Genomic DNA, 22,102 nt, shown 5'->3' with positions numbered 1-22,102 from the left:
GCAAGACTTAAAGAAATATTACTCTGTTCCAAAATGCTTAACCAAAATGCGATATTTGGGGTATTTTTGATGAAAAAAGACCAAACTGTGTAATTCAGTGTAGAGAATAAGCAAGCGATTACCCCGCCCACCCCCAGCAGTGGGAGGCTAGAAGAAATGAGAACGGCAAAGCGGTGATTGCTGGAGCCTCGTGACGACAGTGTGGTGTCGTCATCTTACCTCTCCATCGTGTGTCCTTCCGAAACATCCTGTGACGACAAGTACTTGTAAAAGTAAGCAGATAAGAATACTGAAAAATCACATTTGAGTACAGCGCAGGTTTGTTCTTGAACATTACAAGTTTTTTTCTTCTCTGATAACTTTTCCTACTTGAATTGGGGACCTATTTTTTTGTATGTTTTCTATAAAACTGACCCCAGAGCCCTTTTAAGAAGCCATCTTCTTAAGCCATAAAATTCCACTTTATTGTTGATAAAACAGAGGCATGGATGTGCACAGCAGCAAACCAAGAATCAATCTCCCACCCAAGAAGTTTACTTCATTGGTTCAGAACTTTCATTGAGGCTCTGTGTGCCCGTGGTGCTTGCCAAGTATGTTGGGTTTTTTTCCAAAAAAGGTTGGGTTGTGAGGGAGAGGTCTTCTAAGGCTGTTGGTGTTGGCACATAGATAGCATCATGGAGGGCACTACATGGGTGAGAGCTGTTCTGCCTAAAGGCCCTGCCACCTTCCGAGTCGGGAAGGCAGCTTCTTGCTCTTTTTGAGAGCATGCGCGCCCTCTGCTGGCTGCTCTAAGGAGTGCCTAGAAAGACACCTGTGGCAATAGCAAATGGCGTTTTCCTCCATCCATCCATCCTTCTGTCCACTCATCCATTCATTCATTCTTCCATCCATCCATGAATCCGTTCATCTATCCATCCATCCTTCCATCCATCCATTCATTCATTCTTCCATCCATCCATCCATCCACCTGGCAGACACCCACTATGTACCAGGCACATGGGTAAGCACTGTGGGGACACAGGGATAAATAGGACAGGGTTTCCACCCTGAGAGCGTGCACATCGATGGAACAGAGTAGCGCACCGAGCAGTCTGTTATTAATACATAACACTAGCAGACATAGTTTGCCTTTCTTTGTGCAAAAGCTTCATTCATTTATTTGTTCATACATGTATTCATTCCATTCATTCATTTATCCGATAGTTTTTATATGCCCAAAGAGGCAAAGGAGCAAAAAGCTCCCTTTTTCATATTAAATATTATTATTATATTATCTAACATTTATTCAATATTTACTATGTCTCATTTAACCACCTATGAAGTATGTGCTGTTAATGTTGCTATCTTATTACTGAGGAAACTAAGGCTTTGAAAAGGTATGAAAATTGCCCAAGGTTCATAGATGTCAATAGATGGTAGGGTGGGAATTTAAGGTATGTCTGACTTAAGGTAGACTATACTCCCTGTCATCAATAACGGTTGCATTTATTTGAACTCTAATGAAAAAATAAACTGTATCCTACCAGAAAAATGTAATTGGGTTTGAGTGTTAGGTTTTTGCTGACGTAATGAAGGAGAGGTTACCCTATGCACTGTAACAAGCCACGCTATAATAGGTAGCGAGGAGTGCATGAAACACTAATCCTCAAAGGTTTAAGATGATGGATACCCGGAAAATTCTTCTTAACTTCTAAAGTGGTAAGGAGCCCTCATTTCAAAACTGCAGGCTTCTCCGTCGGGGGTGGGAGCACGAGGGGATATTGAGGAGGTCAAGCGTTCTGCTGAGAAGGGCAGGAGACCAGACCCAGTCCCAGCTGGGAAGCAGCTGCTTGCACTGACTGATCCGTAAGCGCCCTCCACGCGCGTCTGCAGGTCACGGCTCTGCACCTGCCTCTCCAAACCTGCTCTGTCGCTCAGCAAATGTCAGCGCGTCGGTTCTGTGCTGTGTGAGGTGGCACTGCACTGAGTACAGGAATTGGGGTTAAAAACACCAGATTCCAGGAGGCAGAGAGCCTTCCTCCTGAAGAACTACAAGCTACAGGTCAGGAATGGAGTGGAACATTGCCTGTCGAGAATCGTGATAGAGACAGTGTCATTTTATATTTTTAATCCCCAAGAGGTGCTTTGGTTAAAAGAGCTAGTTTCAGGTCTTTAGTTAAATTATTATTACAATTGTTTTTCTTAAAACTTTAGAGTCATCTAACAGATCCTATTTTATTTGCATATCTATTAATTTGGTCTGAAAAGAGCAATGCTCCACTGGTTTTTTATTTCTGTTCAATTAGTTTATAAGTTTAAGAGATTGTGAATAATCAACATTATCTACCAAAGCCATTAATTTACAAATTTAATTTATCTGAATCTTTCAAACATTTCACGTACCTAACAACACAGACTTATAAACCCAAGAAGTAGAAGCTTTCTAAGCACTTAAGCAACTGTTTTAAATCAAATGCACCAAACTTATTTGAACTAAATTAGCATTCTAATAAGCACTTAAGCACTCTTTACAAACTTCCTCAAATTCTCTTAAAGCTTTCAAATTAAAACCACCAGGCTAATATATCACAGCCTCTTGAATGTCTGTGATATCTCGGATAACAAAATGTATAGAGATTATCAGGATGATTATAAAACTTAAACATAACTTTGAAGTACATGCACTTGATGTCACACCATCATCTCCTTGCTTATTTGCCTGCCTGGGAGTGCAGTCACCCACTTAATTGATGCAGATTTGCCATCTCAGCTGAGCGCACTGGGTTGAAGATTCCCAATAGTGGGTATAGACGCGGGTCACTTGTCAGAGATTCAAGGCCAGGCACAGAGCCCGTGCCACAGGTTAGCGAGCCCTCTGCCACCGTTACTGCATTATTCATTCCATTCACAAGATGTTTATCCCTTCTGATAAGAAACCGATAAGCCAACCCAGACTCTGAACAAGTACATCAAGTTATTTAGAGAACATCTGCATCTAGTGGCTTTCACACTGTTAGACCTTGGTCACTTAACTGTAACCTTCATGAAGGCAGGGACAGCATCTCTCCAGCCCACGACTTTATGTCCAGCGCCTTGCACTGTGCTTGGAGTATCGCAGGCACTCTGTCTCCCAGTTGAGTAAATGAACTGTTTCCAGGCAGGTCAGACAGAGCAAGAAATCTGACTGTTGCTGTGGCTGGGGAATGCAAGGAAAACGCACATCTGTGAGGGCCCAGGTGACCCCAACCTCACAGGCATTTCTGTTCTGCTCCCAGATGTTTTTGCAGCAGCCAACTGTATCCCTGAGTTTCAGCAGCACCCAGCGGCCCGAGGCTCAGCAGCAGCTACAGCAAAGGTCGGCTGCAGTGACCCATCCCCAGCTCGGGACAGGCCCCCAACTTCCAGGGCAGATCACCTCTGCACAGGTCACAAGCCAGCACCTGCTCAGAGAATCGAGTGTGATATCAACCCAGGTAAATGTGCCCTTCTCCAGATTCAGTCCTTGCCACTAGAGCAGACAGCCTCTTGCAGTCCAGGATGTCCTTGATTCCTGTAGCCTACATGAACTAGAAACCTACCGTGCTGCTCCTCTGTGGACTGGGGGTACATTATGGTGGTGAGCTTTTTTTTTTTTGCTTTTCTTCTTTAAAGTCACTTTGAAGTCCCAAGTTGGGTTGGCTTCTCTCTGTGGCCTATTGATGTTCACCTTAGTCCCTTGCTCTGGCCCTTGAAGATACCATGCAGCTGAAACTTTCAGCTTTGATGCTGACGCAGGGTTGGAGGTAGATGAGGACACACACTGACATGTCTGCAGTCCCTGTCACCTACTCCTGGTTTTAGCTACTATCCACGTGAGCAGCCACCACCGTTCATTGTGCCTTGCCCCAGGCCCACCGTGACCTCCCAATCCAACAGGGTCACCAGTAGATAAATGGCACTTGAATGGAATGGAATTCAGAAGGGCTGAGCCCCTGCTTCTGGGAGATCACAGATGGGAAACCAGCCTTTCCTCAGGCCTCTTATGTTCACATACGCCTTTGTGGCTTCAGGAAACGTCTGCTGAGCCCCCGTTACTCACCAAAACCCCGGGGAACAAAGATGAACAAAAGTTGTTCTGAACCTCAAGGAGCTCCTAGTCCTGTAGGAAATCTGGGAACTTAGAAAGATAGTGTACAGCACAATGCGGACAAGTACATGTGTAAGACAGTTTAGTATATCTTTATCCAGCCGTAAAGTTTTGCTTCAAAATGTAGCCTTTTGATTCAAAAGGTCATCAGAAAAAATGAATGGGTGAGAATGGCCAAAAATTCTGGAAAAACTGAGGAAGGATTTACACCATCTGATATTGAAAAATTTTATAAAAGCTCTAAGAATTAAAGCACTGTGGCTCTTTCCGCCATCTTTCCGTGCCGCCATAGTGGTGCGCATGAATGTCCTGGCTGATGCTCTTAAGAGCATCAACAATGCCGAAAAGAGAGGCAAACGCCAGGTTCTTATCAGGCCGTGCTCCAAAGTCATCGTCCGGTTTCTAACTGTGATGATGAAGCATGGTTACATTGGCGAATTTGAAATCATCGATGATCACAGAGCTAGGAAAATTGTTGTGAACCTCACAGGCAGGTTAAACAAGTGTGGAGTGATCAGCCCCAGATTTGATGTGCAACTCAAAGATCTAGAAAAATGGCAGAATAATCTGCTCCCATCCCGCCAATTTGGTTTCATTGTACTGACAACTTCAGCTGGCATCATGGACCATGAAGAAGCAAGAAGAAAACACACAGGAGGGAAAATTCTGGGATTCTTTTTCTAGGGATGTAATACATACTTGCAAATAAAATGCCTCAGTGGAAAAAAAAAAAAAGCACTGTGGTAGCATCGTGTGAATGGACAGTCAATGAAACAGACAGAAACCCAAAAGCAAATTCAAGCCCGCTCCTTCATTCATATATTATTTTACTCAACAAACATTCATTGAGTGCTCACTGCATGTCAGGCACAAATTCTGAGCACCAGAGGGACAGCAGTGAACAAAAAGGAAAAGAAGAAAAGAATCTCTGTTCCAAGCGGGGAAGAGAAACAAACAAGTAAAAACGGCAGTGAAATGGCGAGCGAGAATGCTGGCGAGGGCGGAGTGAGTTGGAGTTTTAAACAGGTAGCCAAGGAAGCCTCTCAGAGGAGAGAATTGTCTTGTCTGTTTGGGTTGCTATAAGGGAACACCTGAGGCTGGGCCATTTATAAAGAAAAGAGCTTGTCTGGCTCACGATTCTGCAGGCTGGACAAGAAGCACGGTGCCAGCATCTGCTTCCGGGGAGACCTCAGGAAGCTTCCACTCCTGGCAGAAGGCGAAGGGGGAGCAGCTGTATCACCTGGCGAGAGAGGAGAGAAGGGGGAGGTGCCAGGTTCTCTCTAACAGTCACATCTCCAGGGAACCAGTGGAGCGAGAACAGGGCCCAGGTCATGAGGAATCCGCCCCCATGACCCAAACACCTCCCACCAGGCCCCACCTCCAGCTCTGGGGACCAGATTTCAACATGAGATTTGGAGGGGACAAATATGCAAACTATATCAATAATATGTGAGCAAAGACCTGAGGGGGTGAGAATATCGATATCAGGGGACATAGAGGGGTCAGCAGATGGGCAGTCCCTGAGGCAGGAGTAGGCCCGGTAATTTAGAGAAACAGCCAGGAGGTCCACGTGTCCAGAGTGGAATTTGTGAAGCAGAACGCAGTTCAGTTCAGCGCACATTTATGGCTTGCCTACCGAGAGCATGGCACGGTCCTAGGCCCAAGGGATTCAAACACAATCCAGTGGGAAAGACAGTCACAAGGTCAAAATGAGTCAATAAATATTATAGTTGGTAGATCCTGAGGGGAAAGGCCAGGGTGGGTAGAAGAAGGAGCTGCTGGGGATGTTTCCTGGAGAGATGACACTGAGTTGAGTCTAAGTGTTACCTTTCTCAGGGTCCAAAGCCAATGAGAAGCTCACAGGTGCTGCAGGGCGGCGGCCGCTCCGTGAGCAGCTTGGCGTCCCAGTTCAGCAGTGCTGCTGCTGTGCTCCCGCCAAGCCTGAATCTCACCACACCTGCCTCCACCTCCCAGGACGCCAGCCAGTGCCAGCCCAGCCCGGACTTCAGCCACGATCGGCAGCTCAGGTACGGAGACTGTCCTCGTTTCACGGAGAACCAAGACGTGGTTTCACACCGTTCGGTTCAGCTCTCCCTTCTGCTGCCAACAGAGTCAGTCAGACTCTAAAGCATCCACAGTTGAGCTCAGCTAAGGAAGTGGCAGGAGAGGTGACCTGCTGCATCCATCGTCCTCTGAGAGTGGAGGGCGGAAGTGGGGATTAGGGTCAACCGTACAGGGTCCAGCCAGGCTGCGCGAGCGAGCGCTGCCATCAGCTGGTGGGTCTGCAGCTTGGTGCTGACCAGAGTTTCCCATCTCACTCCCTCTGCTCCAAGGCTGTTACTGAGTCAGCCCATCCAGCCCATGATGCCTGGGTCCTGCGACGGGAGGCAGTCCTCGGAGGTCAGCAGGACGGGACGGCAAGTCAAGTACGTGGCCCGGGGTGGAGGGAGGAGGCAGAGCGCTGCCTGAATGGTCCCAGGCTGGCGAAGTCTCATCCGCCTGGGCCCGCAGCGCTCACCGTGAGCCTTGCACGAAAGGCAGCGGCAGAGTGTGCCCATGGCCTTGAAGGGGACCCTGCCCCTTAGCTTTTCTTCCACCGTTTCCTGTGGAAGCAGATAAAACTTGGAGTCAGCACCCATGCTTAGAACAGGACCTGAACGAAGCAATTAATCACACCGCTAGTTCGCCATCATCTTGGGACTTCTTGACATGTCTAAAAACCTTCACCCCTGGAAAGTGTAGCCCCAGCCCTAGCTCCCGCTGACATTCTGTAGGCACTTGAACCCCTGCAGTGGACCTGACCCCTGCAGATGCAGCCCGCCCCTCCCAGACACACGGCCTCCTCTCTCACTTCCGGGTCTCTCCTCCTCCGCTGTACACCGCCCCCACCACCACCACCACCACTGGCAGCTTAACTGCTAGGGACAAAGGTTACTGGTGACCTCAGGGTGAATAGTTTAGAAGCTACTGGAAAATAGTTTCTAGCCCTTTGAAATGAGGCAGAAATAGAACTAACACAGAGACATCTCTTTTGTATAAACACTGCTTTAATTTGTGTCCAGAGTTCACCAGGACAGTGCTGGCTGCTCAGGCCTGGTGGCCCTCAGGGAGAGGCCTCACAGGCAACCCCTGGGCCCATCCCCTTAGAAGTCCTTCCTACATTCTGGAACTTGGGAATTAAAAAAAAAGAAGTCCTTCCGTGCCCTCCTTCGGCCTGTACAGCTAGGAACAGCAGGTGGTCATTGAGCCTTTCTGGGGGTCAGGCGCCTCTGCGTACATTATTTCATTTTATCCCGACAAAAACTCTATGATAGAGGGCCATGCTCCTGTCTTTATCAATGAAGACACTGAGCTTTAAAGGGTTGTGTTATGTTCTCTGAGGCCACACACTGCACGTGGCAGTAGCCTTTGCCCCTAGAGACTTTCTGGCCCTGGAGACTTTCTGGTCACAGGAGGGTGAGAAGGGGACCTCATGTTGCTGGAAGCTGGCTTTAAAGTTCTGTCCATGCTATCAGTCAGGAAGAGGGTTTTGCTTTTGCTTTTGAATTTTTCCTGTTCTTTCTAAATGATCCAAATAAGTGGAAACAAGAATTCTTGTCACATCACTTTCCAGAGATGTTTAAAATGCCATGAACTAGGCAGATATGGAAATTCTTTCCTCTGGGAACCCGAACTGCCATTTTCGGTCAAGCCAATAATTTACACCCTCCCCATCTCCCCGACTGTCTCTTCCAGACATGACCTAACAGCTCCGGCCCAAGTGTGTCAGGATGTGTCTACACACACGCCTCTTCAGGGGAGGCTTGGAGCCCCCAATGCCTGTTGCAGACGACCCCACATGGGGAGATGACATCTCTAGAAATACAATGCAGAGAGGACTTCTCTGTAGTGTCTGCAAACATCCGTTCCTAATCCATAATCTTCCAGACCTTTCCTAAAATGGCCTTTCTCTGCCCCTTGTTAGTGGACCATTGTCATCAACACCTCTAAAAAAAGTTTTTATTGTGGTAAAATACAAATAACAAACTGTACCGTTTTAACCATTTTTAAGTGTGGTTAAAGTTTTAACCATTTTTAAGTGTGGTTAAAATGGGTCGCCTTTTTTCTCTCTATTGCTAGCGTCCTTTGAAGCACAGAAGTTTTTGATGAAGTCCAATTTATTCTTTCTTTTGTTGCCTGTGCTTTTGGTGTCCCATCAACACTGCTTTAAAAGGATTTGTTTTCTCCTTCCCACGTGAAACCAAACAGGTATGCCCAGAGCCAAACCGTGTTTCAGACTCCGGACATGCACCCCGCCAGCAGCAGCAGCACCCCGACGCCCGTCCTGCTGACGGGGCAGGCGGTGCTTCACCCCAGCTTCCCCGCGTCCCAGCCGCCGCCGCAGCACTACCTGCAGGTGGGCACCCCGGCCTGGGGGGCTAGGGAGCCGGGGCCACGCTCACACCCCAAGTCTAAAAGGCCTTCTCCTCCTTTGCTCTCAAGGTGGTTCTGTCACTGGTACAGAAGTAAGCCCCAGAAAGAGTCTTATTTGCATGTTTTCCATGCCTAAAGTGTATAAAGTCTGTGTCTATGTATTGTGAGAAATTAAGAACCAGCTATTATGCCTCATATGGTTGTATACTCAAAAGGTCCATTTTTAAAAAGTAGTTTTTAATCAAGGTTTTATATATTGATTTTTTTTTTTTTTTAGAGCAAAAGTCAGGTATTGGTGACTATGTCGGATTTTTCAGTTCTCAGGACACAGACATGACTGTGGATGGGAAATGATGAGGCGAGAAGGCAGGGGGGCAGGGAGCATGTGAGGGGTCACCCACGTGTTTCTTCAGTGGTAGCAACAAACACGTTTGGGGGCACTTGTGTGCGAGCCACAGGCTACGGATACAAAGAGCTCTTCAGCCTGCTTGCTACCCTCGGGGAACTTGGGGTGCGGTGTGGGGCGGTGGGTGAGCACAGCGTGCATTTGGGCTGGGGTTAGCGCAGAGTGGGGGCGCTGTGGCAGGGAAGCCATTGTGGAGGGGGAAGGGGGTCTCAGGCACCTGTTGCAGAGCCGGACATCCAGGAGACGCACAGGGTGGGGGTGAAGGGGGAAAGAGAAAGGGATAGTGTCCAGCAAGACAGCCTGAGCAAAGTGCAGGGCAGGTGTGCCCAGGCAGCCTTGAGGGTGGGGAGACGGGGTTACTTGGAAGGGGAGAGTTCATGGAAGGGAATAGTGAGAAATAAAATTGAAGCTTTCAATGTCGGACTTTGGCCAGTTGAAGCTTCTGAACTTCACATCAGGATGTTCCCAGGAGGCACTGGTGAATAGCAGCATTTGGAGGTAGTTACGCGATCGGGGACCAGCAGTGAAAAGCGTGCACACCGGATGTGTGTTTGCATTCTTCCCCGTCGCTTATCTGCATGTGGCCTCAGGTTCCATCACCTAAGAACATTCTGGCTACATGTAGATCGCATGTACATGTTTACAAATCTTTCTCCAAAGCCTCAGCCCAGGTCCACTGGGCCAGAAGGAACCGCCAGTATTGGTGGAGAACTTGGCTTCAGAATTCACCCCTATCTCGCAGAGCCTAAGGTTCCTTTCTTCCCCATCCACACCCTGCCCAAGGTCCTGTGAGAGCCACCTCTCCCCACATGACCCCTCAAGAAGGAGAGTTCTATAGTCTGACCAAATCTGCAGCACAGCCCCACCCCTGTGAGCAGCTGAGGGACTGAGGAATCAGAACCACCTCTGGAGCCCTTTTTCTTTTCTTTCCAGGTACAGGCACCAACCTCTTTGCACAGTGAGCAGCAGGACTCACTGCTTCTCTCCACTTACTCACAACAGCCAGGGACCCTGGGCTATCCCCCGCCTCCGCCAGCGCCACCCCAGCCCCCGCGCCCTCCCCGAAGGGTCAGCAGTCTGTCTGAGTCGTCAGGCCTCCAGCAGCCTCCCCGGTAGTACCCCGGCGCTGAAGTTGGGACACAATCAGCTTTAACCAATGGACAAGGGGGGGTGGCCGCGGGAGATGGGGCCCGGAGTCTGAACTAAACCCTTGGCTTTTGTGCACACTGCGTACATTTCAAAACTCCTGGATGGTAACCATCTCTGGAGCGCAGTGGCTGGCGCAGGGGTAAGTGATCAGGAATATTGGCCGTGTTTCCCTTGCCTCCGAGGTTCTCGGGCACACTCTACAGCCATACTGGACGGGAACCAAGTGCCCAGTGCAGGTGTCGATACCCCGTGCACTTTCAGAGGTGGCGCATCGCGCTGTGTCCCCCAAGAGTGCACTGGTGACTATAGCCAACGGTGGCCTGTCCATCCGCGCTAGCTGGCCTTCACTCTCTTGATCGTCTTTCCTTTGTATTGGAGAAGGATTGGGTCAGAGATCTGTTGGAGAGGGAATAAAGAGATTATTTTTCATTATTTTTAAATGGTTGTTTTTGTTTTAATTTGCACAGCTGCACAGAGGAAATAACTTAGGCACTTTCTGTTTTTAAAAATCATAAGGTCTCATGACTTCATTTGGGGACCACAGTAACAAAAACAGCCCACCAATCAGATAGAAAAGCTGGTCACTAACCAAGCTACAGATTCACACCCTCTGGCCTAAGCCCTACAGGATGAGGGTTTCCACCTCATGCCGTACGGGCAGTGATTTTTTTCCCCTAAATATAACACTGGACTATTTCCTGTTTACTTCATTGATTGCAACAGAGGTGGACTCAAAGCAAAGCACAATCATGCCAGCTGACATTCCAGAATTCTGTTGAGAACTCTGAAACTATGAGGGGAGAGGTTTCACAAGCCAGACAGGCCTGGGGGGCGCTAGTCCCCAAGGAAACTCTGCCGTGTGCTGGCCCTTTGAGTGAGAATGCTGCATCTTTCTACATATCTTTCATGAGAATACTGAGAATTGGATTTTCCTTTTCAAAATGCACTTTGCTTTTTTTGTATGTTTTGTTATGTTGAGATGTTTCTAAAGAAAAGATTTTATGTAATTATAAGATGAAGCGTAGTGAATTGTACAGCTGTTGTAATAATGACCTATTTCTATATAAAATAAAATTGTATGGATTATGTGTAAATTATTTTGTATCTGAGACACCAGTTCCTTTCCCAAATATAAAAGTATAAAAGTTTTCTTGTGTTTTTCTGTGAGTGGAAATTTTGTAATAAATTAACAAATTTGTACAATTTCCTCTGTCCCTTGTTATACATCCACGCATACACCTTTTCACCAGTAAACATATTTTTTTAAATTTCAAAATGTTTCAAGGATAATCAAAGATACGAAAAAGGTAGAAACACGCAATAAATAAGTTGGGTAACGGTGTTAAGTTTTTGAGCTATGTGCATCAGCTCAGCCTCTTAGGTCGTGATCTTTAAGTTTGTGCCAGAAAAACAATGGTTTGCTTACTGTAGAAGTGACAGCAAGACAAAAACAGAAAAAAGTTCCTGGGAACATTTCAATCCTGACATGAAATGACCAAGACATTCTCCACCAAAGCATTCATTCACAGCCCATAATTAAACTCACCCAGGTTGGTTTCCATGGGGTTTCACTGCCAACACTTAGATTTCAGTGATGTGGGGAGGCACGTGTGTCTTTAGGATGTGTACATATGCATGCCATGTTGGGGTGGGGGGAGACATAGCAGCATCTAGAAGGTTTCTGCCAACTACAGACATCCCACTCACTCATGACATTTCATTACATTGATGCAAGGGTACCTTGGTGTAGTATGGTTGAGAACCACTGAGATGGCAATGCCCTTTTGAGAAGCATTGGTCCAAGAAAGTTAAATTCCTTCCCCTTCTCCATCGATACAGCTCTGTGCTTCCCCCCGCCCTATAAAATGGGGATAGCTCATGTCAATGCTATAACTAGGATCAGTTTTGGATGGTATGAGAGGGTGCTATATAAATACATTCAAAAGGAGTTGTATTACACAATTGTTCTATTCCTGAAAAAAGGTAAGTCAAAAAGTTTTGCATGCACTAGAACGTTTACTCTTTAAAGGAACCAGAAATGAACCCCCTTTTTAAGAGAAAAACTATGTGTGAAACTGGATTAACTTGTTTTTAATTTGATGTTTTGTAAAATCAAAGTTTTATAGATCTTATTTTTCTGTAAGAGTTTGTATTTTAATTTGCTATCAGAATCCTTACTTCTAAGTAGAACAAGATTTTTAATGGACACAGCATATTTATTGTCCTAGGATTTTCTAGCTGGAAACCATTAAAAGAGGGTGGAGTGTGCCTTGCTACTAATTTAATTTAGCTTTGCTTAAATCTTACACATGTTCAGAATTTGGATAAACTCAGAAAACTTATTGTGCAATATTTCTTTAAATCCACATACACCAGAGGAAGTTTAATCTCTAAGGTTTTGATTCATTAAATTTTGCTCATTAAAAAGCTATGTTGCAACCCTGTCCTATTTCCAAAAAAACCATGACCTTTCTATTTGGAAAACTATAAAGCCTTGGCTCATGGGAAGTGACTGAACTGTGAACTCTGGAGTATAACAAGTTTATGGTGTTCTAAACTCACTCAGTTAAAATACAGTGTCTTCTGTCTCTAATGATAACTAAAGTTCACTAAATTAATTTTAAAATTTTGTTTATACACGCAACATGGTGTACTGGCCAACTATTAGTTCTAAGCCATGACATTCTGCACTCATCTAAATTATCTGGTAAAATTTGAGTGGTACAAGATTGCTTCAGTTTCTCTCTTTGTGTAGACGCAGGCTGAAGATCTCAAAGGCAGCCATTAATATCATAGAGAAATAACAAATTTGGATACTCCAGAGAAATGCTGTTAGTGGCTTTTTGAACAGACACACATGAACTTCATACTATACATATGAACAGCTTTATTTTTCTGGGAAAGAGGGCTCACTGGAAACAAAAAAAATCTCACTTAGGATTTTTGCATAACCACGCTTAGGCATATCTACTGTATTAACTCCTTTTTAAATTATAAGTACTTTTTTTTATAGTTCATGTTTAACTTTAAGCATGAAGTCATGAACTCATGGCCTTTTATAAACTCAACTTTTCTGACTAACCATTGTTATTATTTTATTTATGCTCAAATTGGCACAGCTTGGCAAGTGGGAGCTTGCTCCTGCATCGGACTGCTTTGTCTCTATGGCATTGCAATCAAAAATCAGATTCCAGATTTCTTTCTGGACAACAGGCTCAAGGCCCATCTTGATTTTTTTTTTTTCCTGCCCCAAAGCATGGACTCAACTATCCTCCAAGGGGTCCTGACTCCTTTTAATAAAAAAAAAAAAAAAAGAAGATGAAAGCTGGCATCGCATGCAAGTGCTGCCTCTGTGGCTGTTATTGGGTCATTCTGTTGTGATAGAGCTGAAAACATTTCTTTCAAAGTCATGAAATCACACTGATTTCTGTGATATATTGTATTCTATCTTTCTAATGTGATTTTGTTAACCACTAAGGGTTTCTGCTAAATTGTCATTTCATATAAAGTCAGTTATGAATTGTTTTTAATTTCATATACTTCTCTGTGCCATTCCTCTCCTCTCTGCCCCACTAGCAGCCACCACCTCGCCCAGGCCCCATTTCAGCTGGGTCACAGCAACAGCGTCCTCACTGACCTCCCAGGCCCCAGTTTGTCCACACACTACCTCCAGACACAGCTCCCTTTAGCTCCTCTTCACTACCTGGCGCCTTTCCTTTTAAAACTCTTTCAGTGGCTCTTCTTGGGCACAGCCCTGCATGAAACTGCCGAGGAGGACCCCTCCAGTCCCTTAGGGTTTGTTGTCCCCAAGGCTGGTGAGGACTGGAATGCAGCCTGTCCACTTGTTTCTTGCTGCCCCCACAGGGAAGCATTCAGATCTTGTTCATATTAAGGATTCTTTAAGGATTTAAGGATTCTTAATCACTAAAAATAAAAAGACATGGGCAATTGGCACAGCTAACAAACACCAGAGAATTACAAAGCACATAAAGTTCCAATTAAATGGTTCTGGTCTCTGGGCGGGGCCCAGCAGTCACTGGCCTGGCCCCTGGGGCTTGGGAAGGAAAAAGAAGCTTCAAGAGCCTGCAGAGCTGTACTGAAACACAGAGAGCCCCAGGTAAGCTAGTGATTTTCAATCCTCAAATCAAATAGTTCAACCTTTGATTAAGGCAGCAGAATTGACATATGAGAGAGCCATTTTGTAGATTTCCACCGGAGGGGTCTGTTTGCTTCAACAAGAGGTAAGATCTATTCACATTTTGGCAGTTATATGGCAACTTGAGCCAGCTGGCACCAGACTTCTGATTTATTATAGAAATGTAATAAATGAATGGTGCCCCAGAAAGCTGTCCCTTAATTCCCCTCTAGTGCTGGGAGCCAGTTAGAAAGGGCAGGATCACATTTTCAAAGAGTGATTGCAGGGACTCAGAATCAGAACAATGATCCCAGATGGGCCATAAAGTATGAAAGGCCTGAGGCAGGTTTCAGGTGCCTGAGCTTGAGGTAGAGGAGGAGGAAAGCAGAGCACCTGTCATCGGGTTGAAAGAAATTCTGCCTTGTTAACAGAACCCCAGTGTTGTGCAGGGCAGCAGCAACGTCTCTAGCCCAGGCCAAAAAACCCAACCCACTATTAGGCTAAGGTAATCATGACAATCCCATTTGCTTTGGGCAGGTATGTGCTCTCCCAGCCTGATTATAAGGGAGTCCAAGTCTTAGCCAATGACAGGTAGAAAGCTTCTCAAGGTTTCTAGAAAGGATTTTGTATTCTGATAAGAGACATGAGGGGGTAAAGTTTACCTGTTCATCCCCTACCTCCTGCTTTTGAGGACAGTTGGGAAACCCAGGGTGCAGTATCCATCCTGATTTGGGACGCAAAGGCCTGGGTTCCTGATGAGATCCTAGGCTATGCTCCAGTCCTGAAACTGCCTCCAGTCTTGTCTGTAAGATCCTGAAACACGTCCGCTGCTGAAAGCCATGTTAGTATCTTAGGGGTGGCATGCCTTGATGTGGGCATTTTCCCATCAAGTGCCAGGCATTAAGCGGGCCCTTTCAACTTTGAACATCAAGCTCATCAGTTCTAACAAATGCCCTTGAATTCAAGGTATCATCATCATGAAATTTCAGAACTTCACAGATAAAGAGAAGATCCTAAAATCTTTCAGAGAGAAAACAGGCCACAAAAAAATGGCCCATGACTTCTCAATAACCACACTGAAAGACAGAAGACAATAGAAAATGTCTTCAAAATGCTGGGGAGAAATTCTTTTCAAACTAGAATTCCATACAAGCCAAAATTTAAACTTGAAGCTTAAATAAATAGCTTCAGATACTTGAAGGCTCAAAAACTTTAGCTCTCGTGCTCCATCTTAAGAAATCATTAAATGGTATGCTCTTGGGAAGAAAGAAAAAGGAAGGCATAGATCCACAGATCCAATGGACTCTCAGAATCTCTAGACTAGTGACATGCAATTTTTAGGCCTCGTCAAAGCTCCCCATCAACTCTTACATCACATTTAACCCACTCATCCAACCAGACAGCCTGCTGCTTCCCCAGGGCCCGCTCAGTATTCTTCCTCCAGTCTTTATGCCCCCAGGGATGTAACAGCTAGAAGCAGCCACTCCCACTCCCCAGTGCTCCAGTAGTAAAATTACTTCTGTGAAACCACTGACAGTCTCCTGTTTGGAGAATCTAATGGGTACATCTGCTTTTGCCTTACTTGAACTCCCTCCTCTTGGCTTATATGGGAACATTTTCAACTCTTTTCCTACTGCTCTAATGACACTTTACTAATTTCTTATAGCTTCTGCCTCCCACATCTCTTAAATGTAGAGTCTACCCTGGCCTTTTCTGTCCTAGTCCTCTTGATTTAACCTCCTTGTACCTATAAAATCAGTGGCTCCTTTCCAATCCCACTGCAACTGCCTTAGTTCGACCCTCATCATTTGTCTATATTTTGTAAACAGTTTCCTACACTGGTCTCCTTGCCACCACCTTGCCCTCTACTTCCAAGCTATTCTACAGTGTAGCCAAATTATTTCTAAAACATCTAATCGTGGTGCTGCCCTCTTGAAAACCTTTCAGTGACTCCTTACCACCGGTAATACTTAAATTCTTGAGCAAGTAAGTTCCCACAGACTATCTGATCTCTCAACCAAGAGTCTGGGAAGCCATACTGCTCCAGACCTTTCACGTGCAGCACCCTCTGCCCCATTATCCCCTGCCAGTCCTTCCAGACGCAACGCAAGCCTCCCCTCCTTTCTGCACCCCTGACACACCATGCACCGGACCGACAGGACAGGCCTGTGGCTCCACCGCCCAAGACAGTAACGCTCCCATTCAGGAGTCCCCCGGCTCGACGGGAGCACCTCCAGGGCGAGGCCGTGTCTCAGCCACCCCTGGGTCCGCCAGCCAGGCACAGCGCCTGACACGGGATCAGCAAATGTTGGTCGAATGAATAAGAACAAAAGAGCGTCCTCTCTCCCTGGCCCTGCTCTCATGCTGTAGGCCTGGGTTTTGACTTTCTCCGAAGACTTGGAGATGCGAGTCCCTAGGACCCTACCTCCCTGGAAGGCGGACTAGAGCCAGAGGCAGGAAGGTGCGGCCGTAGCCCGCCGAGGCCCCGCCCCCGAGGCCCGCTCAGGCCCCGCCCCCGAGGCCCTCTCGCTCTCCGCGGCGCGCGCCGCTTACGTCACAGCCTCGCCTTCTCTTTCCCTAGCCTCAGCCTCCTCCCGCCTCTCCAGGCGACCCGGAAGTTGTACTTGCGACCTCTGCTTTCCTTCTCCCACAATCCCTCGCGCTCCTCCTTTCCGACTTGGGCCCGGCGGAGTGAGTATGGGTGGCAGGTTCTCGGCTTAAGAAATCCAGTGCCATCCTCCTCCGGGATTGTGCCGACTCGGACGGCAGGATCTCTCCCGAGCCTGCCCGGAGCTTCGCGTTTCCGGGAATGGGAATCCACGCCCCGTTTAAAGGCTCCTGGAGCCTGGGAGGGAGAACAGCCAAGCTTAGGGGATCAGGGACCGCAGGGGCTTCCGGGTCGGGAGCACCGGAGGGGCGCACCGGAGGGGCGCGGATACATGGGGCGCAGGGTGGCGGGCTTGGTGTGGCTGGACTCTTGGCACCAGGAAACGCCCCGAGAGCGGCAGCGTGGGGTCGAGCCCGGGAGGGAGGACTTGGCTTGGCCCTTTCTGCTCTGAATCCTTTCGCCTGCGTTTAGATGGCTCCCGCAAAGAAGGGTGGCGAGAAAAAGAAGGGCCGTTCTGCCATCAACGAAGTGGTGACCCGAGAATACACTATCAACATTCACAAGCGCATCCATGGAGTGTGAGTATCCCTGCAGTTGGCCGGGGACTCGCGAACTCGCGTGTGGTTGTCACTTTCAGAGAGCTACCTAATCGTTTAAGGCTAAGTGGTATAAAAATTACGCGTTTCTTTTTCAAAATCGCAAATGTACTGCACGTACCCTACCTAAGGTTTGAAGTGTACTGCTCTGAAGTTAGTGAATGGAAACGTGCACTTGAGTGAAGTTTTTGGACAGTCGATTTTGGAAAACTTCCCGATGCTAAAATGAGAACATCATTCACTCGGTGCTTTTGCATTTGCATTAAACCTGGACAGGCTAGAAGGTGAAAGATGTGTACATGAGGGAGAGCGGGCCTTTTTAAAAAAACACTTAAAGATTGCAGGAACATTAAATAAGAAAAGCTGTGTCCTGGCTAGAATGTAAACACTTAAATGGGATTCATTTCATTGCCTGACCCACACAGACATGTACAGATAATACTGATCAAGTTACAGTACCAGAAATGAAAATGCAACAGAGAGACGAAGAGTGTATCGGCAGAGTTATAGGGCAGTATATGGTGGGGACCCAAGGATGTTGTGGATTTATGGTGTACAGAAATGTGAGGAATGTGTAGCAAAATGTACGCACTGAAATACTTTATTCAGGCCTCAGTCTGTGGAGCAGAGTTTCTTGCACTTGACTAGGCAGTCTCAGGACCACTAATTTTGCCAGCATTTAATGTGTGGCAGCATTCATATTGGGCCTGGCATCCCAGCCAAGTATTCACTCAGTCAGCCAAGGAGCATTGTGTGTGTTGTCTTATTTGGAGTCTCTGAGATGACTTCTGGGTCTAAAGCCCAGTGCCTTTGTGTTACTGCTGGTTATGAGTAGCTGTATTCTCTCTCCGCCTTTATTTGGAACATGCATGCTTTCATTTAGGGGAAATGTCAAGCATTTAACTGTATCAGGTACTGCCCTGAGCTCTGGAGATACAGCAGAGAACCAAAGACCCTACCTTCCTTGTTTACTAAATGGTGGGGGATGGTAGGCAAGTGTTTAGATATAAGATGGTAAAAAAAAAAAAAAAAAGTGCCAAGTGGAAAGCAAGTCACAGGGTGAAAGGAGGGGTGCTGCTTTAAAGAAACACAGATAATTGGACATTTGTAAAGTGTGGATGTAAGCTGTGCAGATGGACTAGATTTTTAGGCATTTTGTACTTCGTCACAAGGACCTCCCTGGTACTTACTATATCCTTGGGTTATTTCTCAGTGCTTGCTTGCTTGACAGTTCATTCTTCCGTGACAGTGCTTTATTCTTAAGCTCCATGGACTTGTTTTTCTTTCTACTTCACTAGCTGCTCTTCAGTCTCCTCACATCCCTGTTAATGTTGAGGAATCCCACTTTTCTATCTATGCTTGGTAATGGCAACCAGTCTTACGGCTTCACATGTGTTAAACTTATTTGACATCTCTACTTGTGTATATTAATAAGCATCTCAAACTTGACCTAACTGCCGGTGTTCGTGTCCATCCCCAGCCTGTTCTCTTGTGGCCTTTCCTATTTCATTCATGGGCAATTTAGCAAATCCTGTGGGCTCTGCCTTCTGATTTTTACTTTTTTTCCCTGTGCCTGAATGCTTTTCGCACAGACAACTAAATGGCTGCTCGTTGCCATCACACCTCAAGTCCAGTAGCACCTTGGCTGTGTTACTGAAACTTGTGCTCCTCTTCTGTAATGCTCTTTTCCCTGGTTTATTGTTCTCTACAGAACTTGATACCATTTGATGAACTCTATAGGTCGCTTACATAAGCTGTGAGAAGAATGGGATTTTGTCTGTTTTGCTGTTATTTCTAGCACCCTTTACTTCTAGATGGTTATTTGTTGGTGAATGAAGCAAGCTTGTTTGATGGTTCCAGAAATAGCAAGGAGGCTAGAATGGGTAGAGCAAAGGAGAGAAGTTTGCAGTCTTGGGGGTGGGGTAAGACACCTCGTTAGGATGTTTGGTCTCTGCCTTTCTTGGAATGGCCTTCACTTAAACAAATGCTTGGTCTTTTCAGCCTGTGTAAAGTTCTGTGTTGTGTTTCTTAGTTAACTGAAAGCATAAAATTAAAATAAATCTGTATGCCTTCCTGTTGAACAAAAGGTTACTGGTATCTGAGAGTTTTGAACAGACATAAGTTAATGAGTGCATGTAATGCTCCTGCGATAGTGCCTGATGCATGCCAACCAAGAGCTCCAGAGAATTGACTGGGTCCTCCTCATACTTGACAGATCTGCCTTCACATTTCAGCCCCTGCTTTTTAAGTGTAGACCAAGTTATTGTATTGAGTGATCTGTTCAAAAACATGTCCTAAGACATGAAGACATGACACATAATGAGATTATATTTTGATTTGGGGGCGGGGGGGGGACTTCAGTGAAAATGGATTATAAATGATGGCGTTGAGGGCTTATCGTTTGTATTTCATTTAAATTTGTGCTCATGTCATTATGATTTGTTCACTTATGTTTGAATCTTAGGGGCTTCAAGAAGCGTGCCCCTCGGGCACTCAAAGAGATCAGGAAATTTGCCATGAAGGAGATGGGAACTCCAGATGTGCGCATTGATACCAGGCTCAACAAAGCTGTCTGGGCCAAAGGAATAAGGTACTAAAGTTATCTGTGTTAGAAGGTGAACTTTTACAGTAACACTAGCTTGTCCAGCTCACTGTGCACAGTCCATGTGACCTTAAAATACCATGATAGTGACTTGGGGTGAGCTGGCATCTGCAGGGAAGCCCTTTAACATGACCTGTGCACGGAGACGCAAGTGAAGGAGCCAGCAGTATGGGGTGGGAAAGAGCATTGCGTAGAGAGCAAATCTGCGATCTGGGAGCAGGATGGTTGAGGTAGTGGTGGAACAAGTGACTAGAAGACCAGTGAATGAAGAAGTTGTCACTATCGGGCGTTGCTACAGCACAGGGATTAGTAAACATTCTACAATGAATCGGGCAGCTCCTCCAGTAAAGAATTGCCTGGTCTAAATGTGAGTAGTGCTGAGGTTGGGAAGCCCTGCTTTATAGTGGGGGGGGGAGCCGGAGGGAAGCTTATGCTGTGAAGGACACTGCAGGTGCTAGAGCAGAGGGGGTACCAGGTAGTGGAATGACAGTAGGGTGGGCTAGTTGATTCTGTGAAATGGGTGTTCCAGGGACTGTGGGCATCTGGGTAATATTTAAACCTTAGGGTTGGGTGAGATGACCGAGAGAGGGACCTGAGACTCAACTTTGTAGTGGGCTGACATTTAGGGGTATGGCAGAGGAGAGGTGTCCAGTGAACCTTCAGTGCCTGCCTTAGGGTGATAAGGGAGGATGTGGTGTCACAAGAGCCAAGAGCAGTCCTGGGTTTATAGGAATTGGGGCCTAGACTAACACCTAGCACAGCCTAGGATTTCAATAAAGGAAGGAGATACACTCAGCTGTAATGGTCTTCTGTGTTTAGTATAGCTTGTAGAGTTTTAATAATAATGTTTCTCCAAATTTAAATGAAACAGAAAAATCCCATACAAGAATTCTCCAATGGTAGAGGCAAAAGACTAGCACATTTGGACTCATTTCTGCTTAGGAGTATCAGTGGTGGTTGCCTTAACATGTCTTAACAAGCATGCATCCTGAGATGACAGCATTTAATGTCTACCTGGGGGTATGTTTTATTTTCCAGGGAACTGGTAAGTTCCTCTTTGGTCAAGGTTAGAGCAAACGATAGAGCATTAGAAGAAGGGTGTGGATGTGTGAATATAGCTGCTGGCTATTTTCTTGAAAGGAAGCATTGACTTGAGCAACATGTTTATGTATTTTTATTAGGAATGTCCCATACCGGATCCGTGTGCGGTTGTCCAGAAAACGTAATGAGGATGAAGATTCACCAAATAAGCTCTATACTTTGGTTACCTATGTACCTGTTACCACTTTCAAAAGTAAGTTTTCCTTCTCCATCTCACACAGCTGTTTAAAGTAAATTGGAAAATATCCTTACCTCTGTAACAACCTGAATTCATGTGTTCAGCAAATAGGAGTGACAGGCATTGTCATTATACCTTTTTATAAATTGTGTTGGTGTAGGAAGATGAAAAAGAATATATAAAACTGGTCCGTGTCTAAGTGTACAAAGATCATGGAAAATGGAACGCTGCTACACACAGACCCTTTTAGAAAAGGTTTTTGGAGTGTTCAGGTATGAAATGTGTTGTGTTGTGAATATGGAAGTAAACTGTCACTTCACTTCTTTTGCAGATCTACAGACAGTCAACGTGGATGAGAACTAACCCCTGATTGTCAGACATATCAAATAAAGTTAAAAAACCACCATCATGTTTTGGTTTTCCTTTTCTAGTTGCAACATAATGTGCTTGCATATCCTAAAGCAGTTCCCAATTACGGGATCATTTGGACAGCTTTTCCTAAATACTTTTAACGTCTGTGCGCCCTTCTCCCTGTCCCTTGGAGTTTGATTATTTGACAGGGTCTAAGCAGGTTTTTAAAGTTAATTTTTAGAACCACTGTTGTAAGTAGTTGAGAAATTGGAGGCATGATGTTAATGATTTTATACTTGCATGTTTCATTAATTCCAAGATAAACAAACACTTGTCCAGAAACCAGGACATAGAATTCAGTTGCCATTGGCCACTTTTCCACATTGTAAGAAACTGTAAAATGATATCATCTGTAGATCTTAGATTTAATGAAATAACATGGTAGTATAGTATACCTT

General features: G+C 45.8%; 2 protein-coding genes across 5 annotated transcripts in view; both read left to right on the top strand.

Moving 5' to 3' along the window:
• NPAS2 (neuronal PAS domain protein 2) overlaps window positions 1-11,221 on the top strand; it is an 85,889-nt gene extending 74,668 nt beyond the window's left edge. For 2 of the 3 annotated variants that reach the window (XM_012641937.1, XM_012641938.1), the window contains 5 exons: window positions 3,255-3,452; window positions 5,942-6,132; window positions 6,439-6,531; window positions 8,354-8,501; window positions 9,858-10,040. In XM_012641937.1, coding sequence (XP_012497391.1) covers window positions 3,255-3,452; window positions 5,942-6,132; window positions 6,439-6,531; window positions 8,354-8,501; window positions 9,858-10,040 — 813 coding nt within the window. Of the gene's footprint in view, window positions 1-3,254; window positions 3,453-5,941; window positions 6,133-6,438; window positions 6,532-8,353; window positions 8,502-9,857 lie in introns of all 3 variants that reach the window. The other variant, XM_012641936.1, reaches the window with a different exon arrangement.
• A 5,598-nt stretch (window positions 11,222-16,819) lies between these two features.
• On the top strand, window positions 16,820-21,693 carry RPL31 (ribosomal protein L31). Of its 2 annotated transcripts, XM_012641935.1 has the most exons (5): window positions 16,820-16,899; window positions 17,288-17,394; window positions 19,877-20,002; window positions 21,196-21,308; window positions 21,625-21,693. In XM_012641935.1, the coding sequence occupies exons 2-5, from the start codon at window positions 17,288-17,290 to the stop codon at window positions 21,654-21,656; spliced, it is 378 nt and encodes a 125-aa protein (XP_012497389.1). In that variant the 5' UTR covers window positions 16,820-16,899; the 3' UTR covers window positions 21,657-21,693. The 2 variants fall into 2 exon arrangements, with proteins under 2 accessions (XP_012497389.1, XP_012497388.1); XM_012641934.1 differs by lacking the exon at window positions 21,625-21,693 and having other exon boundaries at window positions 21,196-21,371.
• The last annotated feature ends 409 nt before the right edge of the window (window positions 21,694-22,102 follow it).

Source organism: Propithecus coquereli, unplaced genomic scaffold (assembly GCF_000956105.1).
Source record: "Propithecus coquereli isolate 6110/MARCELLA unplaced genomic scaffold, Pcoq_1.0 Scaffold171, whole genome shotgun sequence".
Lineage (NCBI taxonomy): Eukaryota > Metazoa > Chordata > Mammalia > Primates > Indriidae > Propithecus > Propithecus coquereli.
This window is presented reverse-complemented; position numbering and strand designations above follow the sequence as displayed.

Coding starts and splice junctions, on each gene's coding strand:
- RPL31 (XM_012641934.1), top strand. CDS start 17,288: ATGGCTCCCGCAAAGAAGGGTGGCGAGAAAAAGAAGGGCCGTTCTGCC. Junction 17,395..19,876: donor CACAAGCGCATCCATGGAGT/GTGAGTATCCCT, acceptor TTTGAATCTTAG/GGGCTTCAAGAAGCGTGCCC. Junction 20,003..21,195: donor GTCTGGGCCAAAGGAATAAG/GTACTAAAGTTA, acceptor TATTTTTATTAG/GAATGTCCCATACCGGATCC.